The following is a 16542-nucleotide window of genomic DNA, read 5'->3' as shown; positions in this document are numbered from 1 at the left end:
GTTTCCCGGCATGGCCACCAGGGCGGCGTTGCGGTTTGTTTACATGCACCTGGGTGTGCGAGCGAGCGTCTTGGGTGAGTTTTACACCCTTTTTCAGGGGTTCTGTTATTGTTCTGTTGTCATTTCTTTGCTTTTCTGGTGTTTTCTGACCATTTCCTGTTCCTCTGGGAACATTTCAGGGTTGATTTTACACCAGGTTTTCCATTTTGTCTGTTTTGGGTCTGGGCCCTGGGGTTTGGGCTCAGTGTCCTTGGCTGTTATGCTTGCTCCCACACCTTGTCCCTCAGTTTTCGGTCTGTTTTAACCGTTTCCCTGGGGGTTCTGTTTGAGGGCTGTGCTTTGCCTTTCCGTGGTGTATCTCCGCCGGCAAATGTGGTGGTTTGGGTTCCCCCTGGTTCGATTCCGGGTTCCTTTGGGTTCTTTGGTTTCGTTCTGGAGGTTTCTTCCTCTTGGGCCCCCTTTGTGGGTTCAGTGGGCTTTGTTTCCTCGTGTGTGACCTGGTTCTGCCTTCTGGAGTGCCAGGGTCTTCCTGGCTTGCAGACTGATCTTTTTGGGTCTTGGCACGTGTTGTGGTTGCACTGGGACTTTGGGGTTTTGTTGTCGAGGTGGGCCTTTTAATGCTGTTTTGTGCCTTCTTTGCCTGGCCGGCGTGGTGCTCTCTGCGCACTGGTCGAGGGCTTGTAATTTTCTTTTCACATGTATGTGTGTATACACATGATCTTGTGTACGCTGTGTGTGTGTGTGCACATGTAATTACCTAAGTGTAGTTACAGGACGAGAGCTACGCTCGTGGTGTCCCGTCTCCCCAGCACTCTTTGTCATATAATGCTTTGAAATTACTGACGGTTTTGGCCTCCACCACCTTCTCACTTAACTTGTTCCAACCGTCTACCACTATAATTACAAAAGTGAATTTTCGTATATTTTTCCGGCATCTGTGTTTAGCTAGTTTAAATCTATGACCTCTTGTTCGTAAAGTTCCAGGTCTCAGGAAATCTTCCCTATCAATTTCGTATGTGCATACATGCGTGTGTAATTACCTAAGCGTAATTACCTAAGTGTAGTTACAGGATGAGAGCTACACTCGTGGTGTCCCGTCTTCCCAGCACTCTTTGTCATATAACGCTTTGAAACTACTGACGGTCTTGGCCTCCACCACCTTCTCACCTAACTTGTTCCAACCGTCTACCACTCTGTTTACAAAAGTGAATTTTCTTATGTTTCTTCGGCATCTGTGTTTAGCTAGTTTAAATCCAAGGCCATCTTGGTCTTAAAGTTCCAGGTCTCAGAAAATCTTCCCTATTGATTTAGTGTTTAGCTAGTGTTTAGCTAGTTTAAATCCAAGGCCATCTTGGTCTTAAAGTTCCAGGTCTCAGAAAATCTTCCCTATTGATTTTATCAATTCCTGTTACTATTTTGTATGTAGTGATCATATCACCTCTTTTTCTTCTGTCTTCTAGTTTTGGCATATTTAATGCCTCTAACCTCTCCGTAGCTCTTACCCTTCAGTTCTGGAAGTGTAACATACCTTGTGTGTATGTGTATATATATATGTGTATGTGTATATACATATGTATACATGTGTATATGTGTGTGTGTATTTTTTTTCTTTCGGAATGGGCTCTGTTCCCTTCTCTGTTGACAGGGTGCTGGGGGAGCAGCTTGCTCTCTTGACTCTCGCATGGTCCCGCAGTTAGTGGGCGCTTTTGGTTGTCTTCCGGCCTCTGGTGGCGGTGGTGGACAGCTTCTCCCCCTCTGGAGGGTTCAGGGCTGGCAGGGTGGGCTTCTTCCCCTGCGCTTCGTCATGTCATCTAAGTGGGTGCGTTGGACGTGTCGATCTGCCCCATCCTTCTGGGGTTCCCGTCTGCTCTTTGCAGACATGGGCCTGTCAAATCTGCAGTTCTTCTGGATTTCTTCAGTCTGTGCCCTGGATTATATGCCCTCATCGGAGGACTGTTGTCTCCTGTCCGGCTTCTGTTGAGGCCAGGTGCCTGGATGGTGGCCCTGGACATCCAGGTCAATTCTTGGCACGTTCCTCTCCAGTTTTCTGGGACTGGCACAATTGGTGGTGATGCTTCAGACTTGCCGCTTTTGTTGCCTTCCCTATTTTGTAATTGGCACTTGGTGTATTTTGCATCTTTACCGGATCTTGGTGCCCTGTCTGAGTCTGTTTGGGATTCGGTGTCTGGCCTACCTCGACAACTGGCTGGTGTGGGCTCCCAGTTAGTCTGCTTGTCTGCTCACCAGGGGTGTGGTTCTTTCCAGATCGCCGGGTTTGGTTTCCTGGTGATCTGGAGGCCATTTCGTCTGTTTCCGTCCCGGGTTCGAACCTGGCTGGGCCTTGTTTAGGGCTCTTTGGCCGCTCCTTGTCTTTTGCCCCAGAAGTGTTGCTGCGGCTGTGGTCCCGCCTTCGGCTGTTCATGAGGGGGTCCCAGGTTGCTCAGCGGTGGCAGAGCAGTTGTGCGGGAGTCTGAACTTTGACGTGCTGGTCTGCCTGCGGGGTCGGGTTTGGCTTCGGCGTCTGTTTGGTTCCTTCGGAGACTCCCCTTCCACCTCTCTTGCAATCCTTGGCTTCGTTCCTCCAAGGATCTTGTGTTGGTGCTGCATCACCAGCTTCCTCTTTGGGGTATTGGGGTTCCGTGCCTTGGCACCTCCCCGAGCCTTCGCTCGATGTGTTCATGGACAGACCATCTCTCGGCTGGGGCTTTGTCACCAGTGCTCACCAGGTCGACTGGGGATGGTGGGGGTATGTCCGTCTGTCGGGCTCACAGCACGGTTCGGGAGTTCGTGGCTGTCTGGTTTGCGCTTCGGAAGGTTTGGTTCACTCGGTGCTCTACCATTCAGCTCCATTCGAACTGTTCTCTGGCGGTTCTTTGCCGGAACCACGGGGTTTCTCTTAAGTGTTGACCTTTGGGGTTGGTTCCTTAGAGTGGCTCGTTTGCTGGACTCTCGGGGTTTGGCTAACCGTGAGGTTCATGTCCGGGTTGTGTCCTGCGTCCTGGTGGACAGCTGTCTCGGTTCATTCCTCTGTTCGCATATTGGCTAGTCGTCGCGACTCGTTCATTGGCTCTGCCGGACGTATGGACTCCTGGCCATGGACGTCTTCGAGTTGGCGTGGTCTAGGTGTCACCCATTTTATGTGGCGCTCTTACCCTCCTGCAGAGGCGTTCACGGTGGATGCTTTTCGGCAGGACTGGTCGAGGTGGGGGTACCTGTTCCTCTTCTCCCGTTCCAGCTGTTTCTTATGGATCTGGCTCGGTTGGAGCCCATTCCCGTGAGAGTAGTCCTTATGGTTCCTTGGTGGCCGGCCCAGCTTTATTTTCAGACGCTGCTTGATAGGTGTCCGAACCCGGGGCGTTTTCCCGCAGCTCCGCCTCTTTCGGCTGGTCGGATCGGTCCTGTACGTGACTGCTTCAGCCTTCTCCTCAGCTCTTCGTGTCTGGTATTTTGACGCGGGTATCACCATCTCTGTAGTGATCAGGTGTCTTTGTTGACGGTGTCCCACCTGCGAGCTTCGTCTCGGCGACAGTATGACGTTCCCGGTGTTTCTATGCACTTTTTCTTGCTCTTCGTAGGTTGTCTTCTCTTTCACATTGGGTTGTCTTGTCCTTTCTTGGGTTTTCAGGACTACAGTTAATTGATGTTTCTTACTGTCGCCTCATTTTGTGAGGCGCTGGCGGGGCCGCTCCGGCCTGCGTTCAGGGGAGCCGCTCCGGCTTGCTTTTGGGGTGGACGTCACATCTGCCCCCGTTTCGTACGCTTTCTCGTGTTTTGTTTCACCTCCCGCCTGCTCATGCGTCGCCTGAGCCGTACTGGTCCTTGATCAGGGTACCTTATCTTCTCCTCAGTTTGTGGTAGCCCCTTCGGTTCAGGTTTCTGCTCTTTGGTACTGGTGGTAGGTTTGTACGTTTGCAGCCTTTCTCCGTCCTGGCGACGGTCGAGACGGCTGTTTTCCGGAGGGGTTCTTGGGTTATTGATGCTTGATTGGTTTGGCCGGGAGTGCGTCCTGTGTTGTCCGGTTACACTTTTTGCCGTTACCTGTGTACCGTGTCTGGGGATGCGCTTTTGGTTGATCCGGTTCCCTCGTTCTCTGTTTCAGGGCTCGGGTCTCCCAGATCGTCCGCAGAGTTTTTAAGTCTTCCAGCCTGCGGTCTGTCCTTGCGCCCGTGCTGTTCGGACGTTCGCAGCTTTTGTTGCTGTGTTGGTGATGTCTAGGGTTATTTCGGGTGGAGGGATTTGAGGGTCACACAGGTTCTTGGCCGCCCATTCTTTATGCACATCTGCTCCTTTGCGTTCTTGTTCCCTTGGGTTGCAGGTTGCAGCCTGTTGTCTCGGCTTAGCGTTGCGGAGTTTGTGGCGGCCGCCTCCCGGGTTAGCCCTTTCTTTTCCTTCTCTTTGGGTATAAAACTCTAGGGAGCCGTTGGGGCTCCCCACAGAAAACCAGCGTTGAATGTAATGTAATGAAACGCCATTTTCTGGGTGAGCCCCGGAGGCTCCCTGGCAACCCTCCCAACCCTCCCTCCCACCGGTCGGCGGGTTTTCGCGTTGATTGAAGCTTCCGAACTGATGCTAGGCAGTTGGCACGGTAGGTCCGGGGCTCCCCCACTCAAGGCGGGGAGGGCTGCGCGGACGATCGGCGCGGCAGTAAAGTGTGATGTTTGCTTGTTTGCTTGTTTCCTTGGGATTGTAGGAGTTTCTACCTCTGTTCGTTTTTTTGTTTTAGTTTTTTACCATGTGGGGTTTGTTTTGTTATGCCTACCTTTCTGGGTGCCTTAACCCCGGTAGATGGTAGATAAGGAAAACCCCAACCACAAGGGGGTTTTCCAGAGCCATTGCTCCCTGAAACCTCTCTGAAGGGGCCAGGTTCTGGCGCTGGTCCCTGTTAGGTCTGAACTCCTTAGCTAATGTCCCGGTCTAATATAACATACATTAGCCCGATAAGCTCCAGGGAGCTTCCAGGGAGCCTCCAGGGCTCACCCAGAAAATGGCGTTTCATTACATTCAACGCTGGTTTTTTGCTCGGTGTCTGAATTCGGGGGTCTTCCCTCGGCGTTACCTCTTTCAGCATATCCGACTGGTCCATTACGAGGCTGGTTCGATCTTCTTCTCGAGTCTTTGCGTCTGGTCTTTCAAATTTGATTCTGTTACTACTTGTATGATGAGCAGGTGGCTTTTGTTGATGGTGTTCCACCTGCATGCTCCGTGTCGGAGTAGCAGTATAAAATTTCCTTGTGGTCCTTCCGTTATTTCTTGTCCCTTCGTCGGTTTATTTCGGTATGTGTTCAGGTTGTTTTGTCCTTCTTTTCATGGTTGTTGTAGGACAGTTATATTGTGCTGAATAATGTCGCCTCGTATCGTGCAGCGTTGGCGGAGCTGCTGCAGCTTGCGTTTATCATTGATATTTTTTCTGAACCGGTCCACAAGCTGTCTCAAACGTTGTTTCACCTCCGGCCTACTCATGCCCTGCTTGAGCCATCCTGGTCCTTGGATCGGGTGTTCTCTGTTCTCTCTTTTCCTCGGTTTGTGGTGGCCCATTCAGTTCAGGATTGTTTCTCAATGGCACTTTTCTTGTTGTCGACCCTACCTTCTGTGGATAGGGTCGGGGAGCTTCATACTCTCCTCGGGCACAGGGGTTTCTGGTTGTTTTGGTCCTGGTGGTAGGTTTGTTTGTTTGCAGCTCCTTTTCTGGCGAGGAATGAGACTGATGCTTTCCGGTGGGGTCCTTGGCTGATTTATAATTGCTGGGGTTTTATATAGTTCGTTCGTATTTTTATAGGTTTTATATAGGATTTATAGTTTGGCCGGGGTTGCATCATGTGTTGTGTCCGGTTGTGGTTCTGCGCCATTACCTGCTCGCCACGACCTCTGTGGCTGGGGACACGGTTTTGGTTGACCTGGTGTCTTTTCTTCCCTGTTCCAGGGTTCGGGTCTCCCAGGTCATCCACAGGGTTATTCCAGCCAACCTGTGGTCTCTCCACGTATGGGAGCCGGTCGGCCGAGCGGACAGCATGCTGGACTTGTGATCCTGTGGTTCTGGGTTCGATCCCAGGCGCCAGCGAGAAACAATGGGCAGAGTTTCTTTCACCCTATGCCCCTGTTACCTAGCAGTAAAATAGGTACCTGAGTGTTAGTCAGCTGTCACGGGCTGCTTCCTGGGGGTGGAGGCCTGGTCGAGGACCGGGCTGCGGGGACACTAAAAAAAAGCCCCGAAATCATCTCAAGATAACCTCAAGATAACCTCAAAATCCACAACGTTCGTAAGTTTAATGTGCTGGCTGCCATCTTCAGTAACATGTCTTGAGCTGACTTTTGGGCACAGGGATTTTGGAGATTGAGCAGGGTCCTGGCTGCTCGCTACCTTGTCAGTGTTCTTTGGTCTAGTCGGATCTGTGTCGTGTTGGGTCAGTGGTTGCAGCCAGTTGTGTCAACTTTGTGATTAGGAGCGAATGCCGACTGCCTCCAGTAAGCCGAAGGGGCTTCCCCCAGAAAACCAACATTGAATGTAATTAAACGCCATTTTCTGGGTTTTCATTTTCTGAGACCCGGAGGCTCCCCGGCATCCTTCCCTTCTTCCCGTCGGTGTTTTTTTTTTTAAGATTTTTGACATCCAGCCTCAGAATTGCAGAGTGGATTGCCAGGGTGGGGGTCTGGGGCTCCCCCTTCCCTCTCCTGGGGGAGGGGGGGAGCCTCGCAGACGACGGCGTGGTGACGTCATGCTCGTTTGCTCATTTTTATTTGGGGGAGTTCTGTCCACTAATTCGGTTTTCAGTAGCAAATTCTTAACCAGAATAGGGGTTTGTTTTGGGGCACTTTCCTTTCTGGGTGCCTGACCCAGTCGATGGTGGACATAGAATGCTTCCAACCACACGAGGGGTTTTTATAGTGCATTGCTCCTCGTGCCTCTACGAAGGGGCTAGGTTCTGGCTCGTGGTCCTCGGTAAGCCTTAGAACTCCATTCGCTTGACTGATGCCAGGGGTCTTCCACATTCATATCAGCCCGGTTAGCTCTGGCGAAGCCTCCGGGTCTCGCCCAGAAAATGGCATTTCATTACATTCAATGCTGGATTTTCATGGGGGTGGGGGGGGGGAAGGTATTGATGGTATTGAGTCAAATGGGAAAAAGCATAGTGATGGAGATATTTTAATAATTCTTATGGATCCATTGATTATATTAGCATCATTTGCTCTGTATAGTAATATTTCAGAAAAAGCTAGAACTTAGAACATTTGAGAAATTATCTCGGCTGCACAAGACCAATTTTACAATGCTCCTTGACTATTGTCATATACATTATATTATAAACTGGAGGTGTATTTCAGTGTAAATAATTATATTTTCAAATTTTAATGAGCTTTTTCTGTTTGCAGATTGAGACCCCGTCAGTAAAGCCTCTTCTTAGGAATCTTCCACTCCTTCCTGATGATGAAGCTCTTTCTCATATCAATCAAGAGATCACAGAGCACCAATTACAAGTTGTATGGTGAGAACCTGATATTAAAACAGTACAATCCTACTAATATCCATTAACTTTCATGCTTATAATTGCCTGTGGGAGACTTGATTTGCCCTGTAATAATACAAAATCCTTAAGATTCTTTGTAGACAACATTTTCTGTGGGGAGCTCCTCCGGCTCCATGGAGCTATCAAACTGATATATGATATATTAGTCTGGGACATCAGTCAATGGAGTTCAGCCTACCAGGGACCACGAGCCAGAACCTAGCCCCCCTCAGAGATGCACAGAGAGCAGTGGCCTATAGAAATCCCCGTGTGTTTGGGAGCATTCCATGTTTGTCATCGACCAGGGTTAGGCACCTGGATAGGTAGGCATAACAAAACAGACCCCACTTGATAAGAAATTGCAACCAAAGATCAAACAGAGAAGCAGAACTCCCCAAAACCTGAAGAAACAAGCAAATGTCATTCACCGCCGCCACACCCCTTGTCTGCACAGACCGCCCCCTCCCCAGAAGGAGAAGGGGGTAGCTCCGGACCCCCTGCACCGGCTACTCACTCTTCAGTTCGTTGGATGATGCGATCTGGGGCTGTTGAAAAATCTGGCCTTGATTTCTTGGCAGTATTTGGTCCTTCATGATGTTGCCTGCTGTTTGTGGTGTGGTGGCAGGAGTAACTACAGTGTACTGGGGCTGCATGCGCTTAGGGCTACCTTCCTTAGGTGCCTTGTAAGTACTACCCTTGGGTTCTAGGATTACCTTCCTTAGAGTCTTCAAGATTCTACTTCCAGAGGAGTTCTTGCTGCTCAGCATTTACCTCACTCTTGGGACCAGCTGGGGTTTTGCAGCCTTTGTTTGGCCTTGATTAGGAAATGGTGTTGTTGCTGGTTGGGGTGGAAGGTGCTGTGCTGCCTGTTTACCTACCCAGCGGCTGTGTTCCTGTTCCTTCTGGTAGCGTTGTACTTTTGTGGGGGGTTTTCTTTTATTTTTGTTTTCCTTGCCTGGAGGGGGTCTGCCTTGTTTGGCTATTAGTCCACATAGGGTATATTGGTGGCCCTCCTCTAGGCCCCGTACTTATACATATATTGGTGGCCCTCCTCTAGGCCCCGTACTTATACATATCCCAGGGGTCCAGTTCTTAGCTCATCCCCCAACCCGTCCACTTAAAAATAACGTCACTTTTGGCTCGTATGCGCGCTATGGCCAAATTTGGACGTAATTTTAAATGAAATCGACTCACAAAAGTGACGTACTGTTCCGTTTTCTGTTTGAGTCGTCCGGCTTATTCGGCAAGCTTAGAAGAGGAAACTTATCATTAACGTTTTTCATACCGTTTTGAAACTTTATGAAAATTTCCTGCCCACCTAACCTATCAGAGGACCCTTAACTTACTGTTGTTGAAAAAAAAAATCCCAAATTTATTTTCATTTATTTTTCATTTTCAAATTACGTCCATATTCGGCCATACGGGCAAACGGCCAAAAGCGACGTTCTTCTTAAGAGGACAGGTTGCATCCCCACCTCTGTTAGCTTTTGGGTTTAACTGGCTAGCAGTACCTTGCCTGGGCTTCCCGTAGACGACATCCCTACAGTCCCTGGAAACCCCCGTCGGGGCTCAGTTGACCGATGGATGTGCCCTCTGAGTTCCACCTTGCCTTGTGCAAGTTTGAGGGTTGTTCTGTGCCCATGTCTCAGGGTGACAGTCACCTAATATCACCTTCTGCACCCTAGGTGCAGTACCTGGCACCTAGGGGCACGGAGTACTGCACAGCTAATTTTTACCTATTGTAGTGGCTGGCTCTGCTTCGCTTGGGTACATTGTCCTCTTGTGGGGTTTTTCGTTTGTTTTTGTTTTTCTGCCTGGGGGGAGGTCTGTCTTTGGTTGGTTGCCCCTATCTATACTTTTGGGTTTTATCCAGACTTCTCCATGTTCTTTGTGGTACCCCCTTGCTTGGCCCCCGTGAGTGGACCAAGGGGGGGGGGGTCACGGGGGTTCAGCTTTAGAAGTTTGTTTGGTGGTTTTGGGCACTGGTTCACAGTACCCTGCCTGGGATTTCTTAGCATGATACCAAGGCCAAGGGCCCTGGGAAAACCCCACGGAGGCTCCGTGGTCTGATATGGATGCGACCCTTTGAGTCCCCTCTTGCTTCGTGCGAGGTTGATGGTTGCTCTGTCCCTTTATCTCAGGATAACAATCACCGTTTGTGCCTCTGCTATGCTGCCTGACGGGTCGGTGATTCTTTTGACTCGGAGTCGTGCGACGTTTATTCCTTGTACGTGCTCCAGATCACCCAAGCTACTGAACATGATATGAGGGTGCAGGCATCAGAGGTGTTCCATGCTTGGTTTAGGTTGCTGCAACGCGACAGGTTCGTTGCTTCCTCGGATACCCCGAGCCCCGTTTTGGTTATAGGGACCCGGACTTGGGGGGTGGGAGTCGCTTCAACTTTGGTTCCCCACACCCAGGAAAGTTAGTCACGATTTTTTTCTTGGTAGCGTCTGTCAACTATCGGTCGTGGCTGCACTATAGCTGCCCCTATCCCACACGGGGCATTTAAATTAAGGCACTAGACACTAAAACAGCTATTAATGTATTGCGCTGTTTCGGTTTTGTTACTGAAATGATCTATATATATATTTCGCGGTTTAAGGGTTAAGCAGATCGGTCCAACCCGGTACGAGGCTGGTTCGTCCTTCTTCTTGAGTCTTCGTGTCTGGAATTTCTGACTCGAGTGTATCATTACTTGTATGAGGCACAGGTGGTTTTGTTGTTGGTCTCCCACCTGCGTGCTTCATCTCAGCAGCAGTATGAAGTTGCCTGGTTCCGGTTTTTCCTATCACTGCTTAGGTGTTCTTCGGTCTCTGATAGGGTTGTTTTGTCCTTCATTTCGTGGTTGTTCCAAGACCATCATCTTATGCCGGATACTGTCACCTTGTATCATGCAGCGCTGGCGGAGCCTCTCCAGCTTGCATTTGGTGTCGATGTTACTTCTGTCCTGTTCCACAAGCTGTCTCGTGCGTTGTTTCACTTCCGGCCTGCTCATGCATCTCCTGAGCTGTCCTGGTCCTTAGATCAGGTGCTCTCTTTTTTCTGTTCTCCTACGTTTGTTGTGGCTCCTTTGGTTCAGGATTGTTTTCCTAAGACTTTTTCTAAGGATTGTTTTTTCTAAGATTATTTTTCTTTCCTTTTCTTTGTTTTTTTCCTGTTGGTGTTGGCCTCTGGGGGTCGTGTCGAGGAACTTCATGCTCTCCTCTGGCACAGGGGTTTCTGCTCCTTTGGTCCTGGTGGTAGGTTTGTTAGGTTGCAGCCGTCTCCTTTTCTGGTGAAGAATGAGACTGCTGCTTTCCGGAAGGGTTCTTGGGTTGTTGATGCTTGATTGGTCAGACCAAGACTGCATCATGTATTGTCCAAATGCGGCTCTCTGACGTTATTTGCGCGCTATGGCTTCGGTGGCCGGGGATGCCCTCTAGGTTGACCCAGTTTTCCTCCTTCCCTGTTCCCAGGCTTGGGTCTCTCAGGTTGTCCACAGGGTTATTAAGTCTAGCCAGCCTGCGGTCTATACCCATGCCCACGATGTTTGTAAGTTTGCTGATTTGGCTGCTGTCTTTGGCAACATGTCTTGGGTCAACATTTGGGGCGCGTGGTTTGGAGGTCGAACAGGGTCCTGGCCACTTGCTACCTTGTCAGTGTCCCAGGACCTGGTAGGGCCTGCGATGCATTGGGTCAGCGGTTGCAGCCAGTTGTCTTGACTTTGCGTTCAGGTGTGAGGACTGACCGTCTCCCGGCTAAGTTCCTGTGCTTTTCCTTGTCTTTGGGTAGTTACTGTATCTCCGGGGAGCTGACAGGGCATTCCCCAAAAAACCAGCGTTGAATGTAATGAAACGCCATTTTCTGGGTTAGACCTGGAGGCTCCTCGGCATCCTCCCCTCCCTCCGGTCGGCCTTGTTTTCGCGTGTTTTTTACATCCAGCCTAAGAACTGTCGGTTGGATCGCCAGCGTGAAGGTCTGGGGCTCCCCCCTCCCCCTCCTGGGGAGGGGTGGGGGTTGTGCAGACAGCGGAGCTGCAACATGATGACGTCATGCTCGTTTGCTAATTTTCATTCGGAGTTCTGTCCACTCGTTCAGCTTTCGGTAGTAATATTTTCACTAGAATAGGAGTTTGTTTGGGGCACCTACCTCTCTGGGTGCCAGACTCGGTCAATGGCAAACATAGAAAGCTTCCATCCACACAGGTTTACATAGGCCATTGCTCCTTGGGCCTCTCTGATGGGGCCAGGTTCTGGCTAGTAGTACCCAGTAGGCAAGAACTCCATGTACTTTGATGCCAGAAAGCAAATAATTACATATCAGCCTGAATAGCTCTGGGAAGCCTCCGGGTCTCACCCAGAGACTGGTGTTTCATTACATTCAGCACTTGTTTTTGTCACTGAGGTTTGGGGTACTGGTGGCATCCTATTAAAAACTATTTGCCAGGCCACCCAGCCAAACTATTTGGCTGCCCCATTTGAGTTTGAGATGGAGGCATTTGAGCCCATTCCTCCTGCCAGGGTTATCTCGAGGTTATCTTGAGATGATTTCGGGGCATTTTTTTTTTTTTAGTGTCCCCGCGGCCCGGTCCTCGACCAGGCCTCCACCCCCAGGAAGCAGCCCGTGACAGCTGACTAACACCCAGGTACCTATTTTACTGCTAGGTAACAGGGGCATAGGGTGAAAGAAACTCTGCCCATTGTTTCTCGCCGGCGCCTGGGATCGAACCCAGGACCACAGGATCACAAGTCCAGCGTGTTGTCCGCTCGGCCGACCGGCTCCCTTCTTCTTCCAGGGCTTCTGGTTCTTACCAGCAGACCCCCTTCTTTGCTGCCTTTTCCTTGGACTCTGCCTTTTCTTCAGGGGTACAAGGTGTGGAGGACGGCTCTGCCCCAGGATCTCGTTTGGAGGCTCCTGGGGCTGGGGAGGAGTTAACCTGGGGGGGGGGGGCGGGGCTTGGGCCTCCTTTGATCCCGCTTGGGTGTTAGTTCCCTCTTTGTGAGGTTTGTTGTTGCACAGGGAGGGGGTTTTCTTACCCCCCTTACCTGTATGAGTATGCTTTGGGGTCAGCTCCTCCTCGGGTTCGGTTCTGGGTTCCCTTGGGTTCCTCAGTTTCTTCCTGCCAGAGGTTTTCTGCTTCTCGCATCCTGCCTAAGGAGGTGCAGGAGGCTCTTGTGGCCTACCTCCTGCATGACCTGGATTTTACTACTTTGATGGATCTGTCCTTGTTTGAGTACAGTTCTTCTTCAGCCGTATTAGGTGCTTTATGAGGTTCTGGAGTCAGCCCTGCACCTAGCCGACCCGGGCCGGGAAGGGGGGGGACCAAAACTTTGTCAAACTTGGTTTGACGAAGTTTTGGTTGTTTCTTTTTTTTTGAGGGGGGGGTAGGTTCTTTGACATTTTGGGGGCTGAGGTTTCGTATTTAAATCATGCAGCAGTCTGTTTTTATTCAATGTTTCTGGGTGCTTCCCTGGTGGTGGCAAAGATGATAAACTTTAAATATAGAGTTTTCATTGGCCATCGCTCTCTTCGCCTCTTTGAGGGGGCCAGGTTCTGGCTCGTGGTCCCCGATAAACAAAAAGATTTCTGCAACTGATGACTCCAAGTAGTATAGCACTTAGTAAAGTGTGATAGGTTCAGGGAGCCAATGGGGCACCTCACAGAAAATCTTTCATTACATACAATACTTGATTTATTTATTGTTAAATGATAGTGTGCATAGTTGCTAGTATTAGGGTGATAATTATTTCTTAATAAACTTATTGCACATCGAGTATCACCCTTTTCTCATTGTGGAAGTTACTGCAAGAGTTTTCCTAATTTTATAAGATTTAAATTTTTTTACGAATAAAGCATTTGTAGTAGTTTTTGGGTATGACTTTAAATTTAGTATTTTGAACTTGGTGGTGTGCAAGAATTCATGTTGTGATGTTTGGTGAGATGGTCAGCTTTTCTTAGCAATGTAATAGTTTATACAAGTGCAGTGCAAAATAAGTATGATAGTTACTGTATGATAATGGTCTTCTCATACAGTGGCAGCAAAGAAGAAGTTATTGAAGCACTCTCCTCTGTGCGTAGAGGTTTAAGTCACGAGAGTCTCGATGTGCGATTGAATGCTTTGACTCGTCTCAGGCATACATTGCAGCATAATCAAGATGCTGTCCATCACTTGACAACAGATACCGATGAAGTACATCCAACCGTATCAGAGCTTTTTAGTGTTCTTTTAGGTAAGACCAATTTTTTGTGCTCATGTTTTCTCTACCATAAAGTGCAATATAACCTTACTGGTTACAATACTTTTACATCTAGCCCAAAATGCCAACATAGCAATAACTAATTCATGACCTCAATTTTTTCCTAATAACAATCTCCAATCTTGTATAAGAGTTTTTTTTTTTTTTTTTTTTTTTTTTTTGAGATATATACAAGAATTGTTACATTGTTGTACAGCCACTAGTACGTGTAGCATTTCGGGCAGGTCCCTGGAATACGATCCCCGCTGCGAAGAATCGTTTTTATTACTGTTGAGTTAAACAGAGGCTACAGTTAAGGATTTGCGCCCAGTAAATCCTCCCCGGCAAGGATACGAACCCATGACAAAGCGCTCGCAGAACGCCAGGCGAGTGTCTTACCACTGCACCACGGAGACTGGTGAGGTTTCCGGTATTGGAGGTGATATATGAGGTCACTGGTATTACTGCTTCCATTATTAAGTTAAGTGGTTAAGGTCACTTGTCATTGTTACCACTGCCTGTGCCTGGTTGAGGGGTTGAGGTCACTGTCATTGTTACCACTGCCTGTGCCTGGTTGAGGGGTTGAGGTCACTGTCATTGTTACCACTGCCTGTGCCTGGTTGAGAGGTTGAGGTCACTGTCATTGTTACCACTGCCTGTGCCTGGTAGAGAGGTTGAGGTCACTGTCATTGTTACCACTGCCTGTGCCTGGTAGAGAGGTTGAGGTCACTGTCATTGTTACCACTGCCTGTGCCTGGTTGAGAGGTTGAGGTCACTGTCATTGTTACCACTGCCTGTGCCTGGTTGAGAGGTTGAGGTCACTGTCATTGTTACTACTACCTGTGCCTGGTTGAGGGGTTGAGGTCACTGTCATTGTTACCACTGCCTGTGCCTGGTTGAGGGGTTGAGGTCACTGTCATTGTTACCACTGCCTGTGCCTGGTAGAGAGGTTGAGGTCACTGTCATTGTTACCACTGCCTGTGCCTGGTTGAGAGGTTGAGGTCACTGTCATTGTTACCACTGCCTGTGCCTGGTTGAGAGGTTGAGGTCACTGTCATTGTTACCACTGCTTGTGCCTGGTTGAGGGGTTGAGGTCACTGTCATTGTTACCACTGCCTGTGCCTGGTTGAGAGGTTGAGGTCACTGTCATTGTTACCACTGCTTGTGCCTGGTTGAGGGGTTGAGGTCACTGTCATTGTTACCACTGCCTGTGCCTGGTTGAGGGGTTGAGGTCACTGTCATTGTTACCACTGCCTGTGCCTGGTTGAGAGGTTGAGGTCACTGTCATTGTTACTACTACCTGTGCCTGGTTGAGGGGTTGAGGTCACTGTCATTGTTACCACTGCCTGTGCCTGGTTGAGAGGTTGAGGTCACTGTCATTGTTACCACTGCTTGTGCCTGGTTGAGGGGTTGAGGTCACTGTCATTGTTACCACTGCCTGTGCCTGGTTGAGGTCACTGTCATTGTTACCACTGCCTGTGTCTGGTTGAGAGGTTGAGGTCACTGTCATTGTTACCACTGCCTGTGCCTGGTTGAGAGGTTAAGGTCACTGTCATTGTTACCACTGCCTGTGCCTGGTAGAGAGGTTGAGGTCACTGTCATTGTTACCACTGCCTGTGCCTGGTTGAGAGGTTGAGCATTGGGGTTGAGGGGTTGAGAGGTTTTGGTGCTTATGGGACAGGATCTGCTGTGCATGGTTCGGGGTTTTCATACCCCCCCCTTCCTTGTACAAAATTGATATGGGGTTGCCCCCCATATCAGGGGACTGTGTTCTGCGGCTGTGTCCTTCTGGGTATTTTCTACCTCTCAAATTTACCCTGCAGAGGTTAGGGAGGCCCTTGCAGAACAAGTTCTCCCTTGTTCGTTTTCTCACTTTCTCCAATTTAACACTTCGAGTTCTCCTTTTCCTTTTCCATCTTATACTTCAAAAACTTATTCTTCCACCTCCTTGCAAGATAATGTTTTTCTATCAGTACGTCAATACCAATGTTTTCTGTCTTCTTCTCTTCCCAGTCATCTTTTGTAATATTGTATTTTCCATCGCTTTTGACACTGCTCACCTTTCCTCTTCCCACCACTCCTCCACACTACACAACACTACTCGCCTCTGCTCTTCTCACCACTCCTCCACACTACACAACACTACTCGCCTCTGCTCTTCCCACCACTCCTCCACACTACACAACACTACTCGCCTCTGCTCTTCCCACCACTCCTCCACACTACACAACACTACTCGCCTCTCCTCTTCCCACCACTCCTCCACACTACACAACACTACTCGCCTCTGCTCTTCCCACCACTCCTCCACACTACACAACACTACTCGCCTCTCCTCTTCCCACCACTCCTCCACACTACACAACACTACTCGCCTCTGCTCTTCCCACCACTCCTCCACACTACACAACACTACTCACCTCTGCTCTTCCCACCACTCCTCCACACTACACAACACTACTCGCCTCTGCTCTTCCCACCACTCCTCCACACTACACAACACTACTCGCCTCTGCTCTTCCCACCACTCCTCCACACTACACAACACTACTCACCTCTGCTCTTCCCACCACTCCTCCACACTACACAACACTACTCGCCTCTGCTCTTCCCACCACTCCTCCACACTACACAACACTACTCACCTCTGCTCTTCCCACCACTCCTCCACACTACACAACACTACTCACCTTTCCTCTTCCCACCACTCCTCCACACTACACAACACTACTCACCTCTGCTCTTCCCACCACTCCTCCACACTACACAACACTACTCACCTCTGTTCTTCCCACCACTCCTCCACACTACACAACACTACT

The 16542-nt window shown here is 49.6% G+C and overlaps 1 protein-coding gene across 3 annotated transcripts in view; it reads left to right on the top strand.

Moving 5' to 3' along the window:
- The window catches only part of mei-41 (meiotic 41), a 641172-nt gene that overhangs the window by 288344 nt on the left and 336286 nt on the right, over positions 1 to 16542 (top strand). For all 3 annotated transcript variants that reach the window (XM_045729178.2, XM_045729176.2, XM_045729177.2), the window contains 2 exons: positions 7369 to 7481; positions 13518 to 13714. In XM_045729178.2, the coding sequence (XP_045585134.2) occupies positions 7369 to 7481; positions 13518 to 13714 (310 nt within the window). The remainder of the gene's footprint in view (positions 1 to 7368; positions 7482 to 13517; positions 13715 to 16542) is intronic.

Source organism: Procambarus clarkii, chromosome 77, assembly GCF_040958095.1.
Source record: "Procambarus clarkii isolate CNS0578487 chromosome 77, FALCON_Pclarkii_2.0, whole genome shotgun sequence".
Lineage (NCBI taxonomy): Eukaryota > Metazoa > Arthropoda > Malacostraca > Decapoda > Cambaridae > Procambarus > Procambarus clarkii.
The sequence above is the reverse complement of the archived record's forward strand: the minus strand, read 5'-3'. Positions and strand labels throughout refer to the sequence as shown.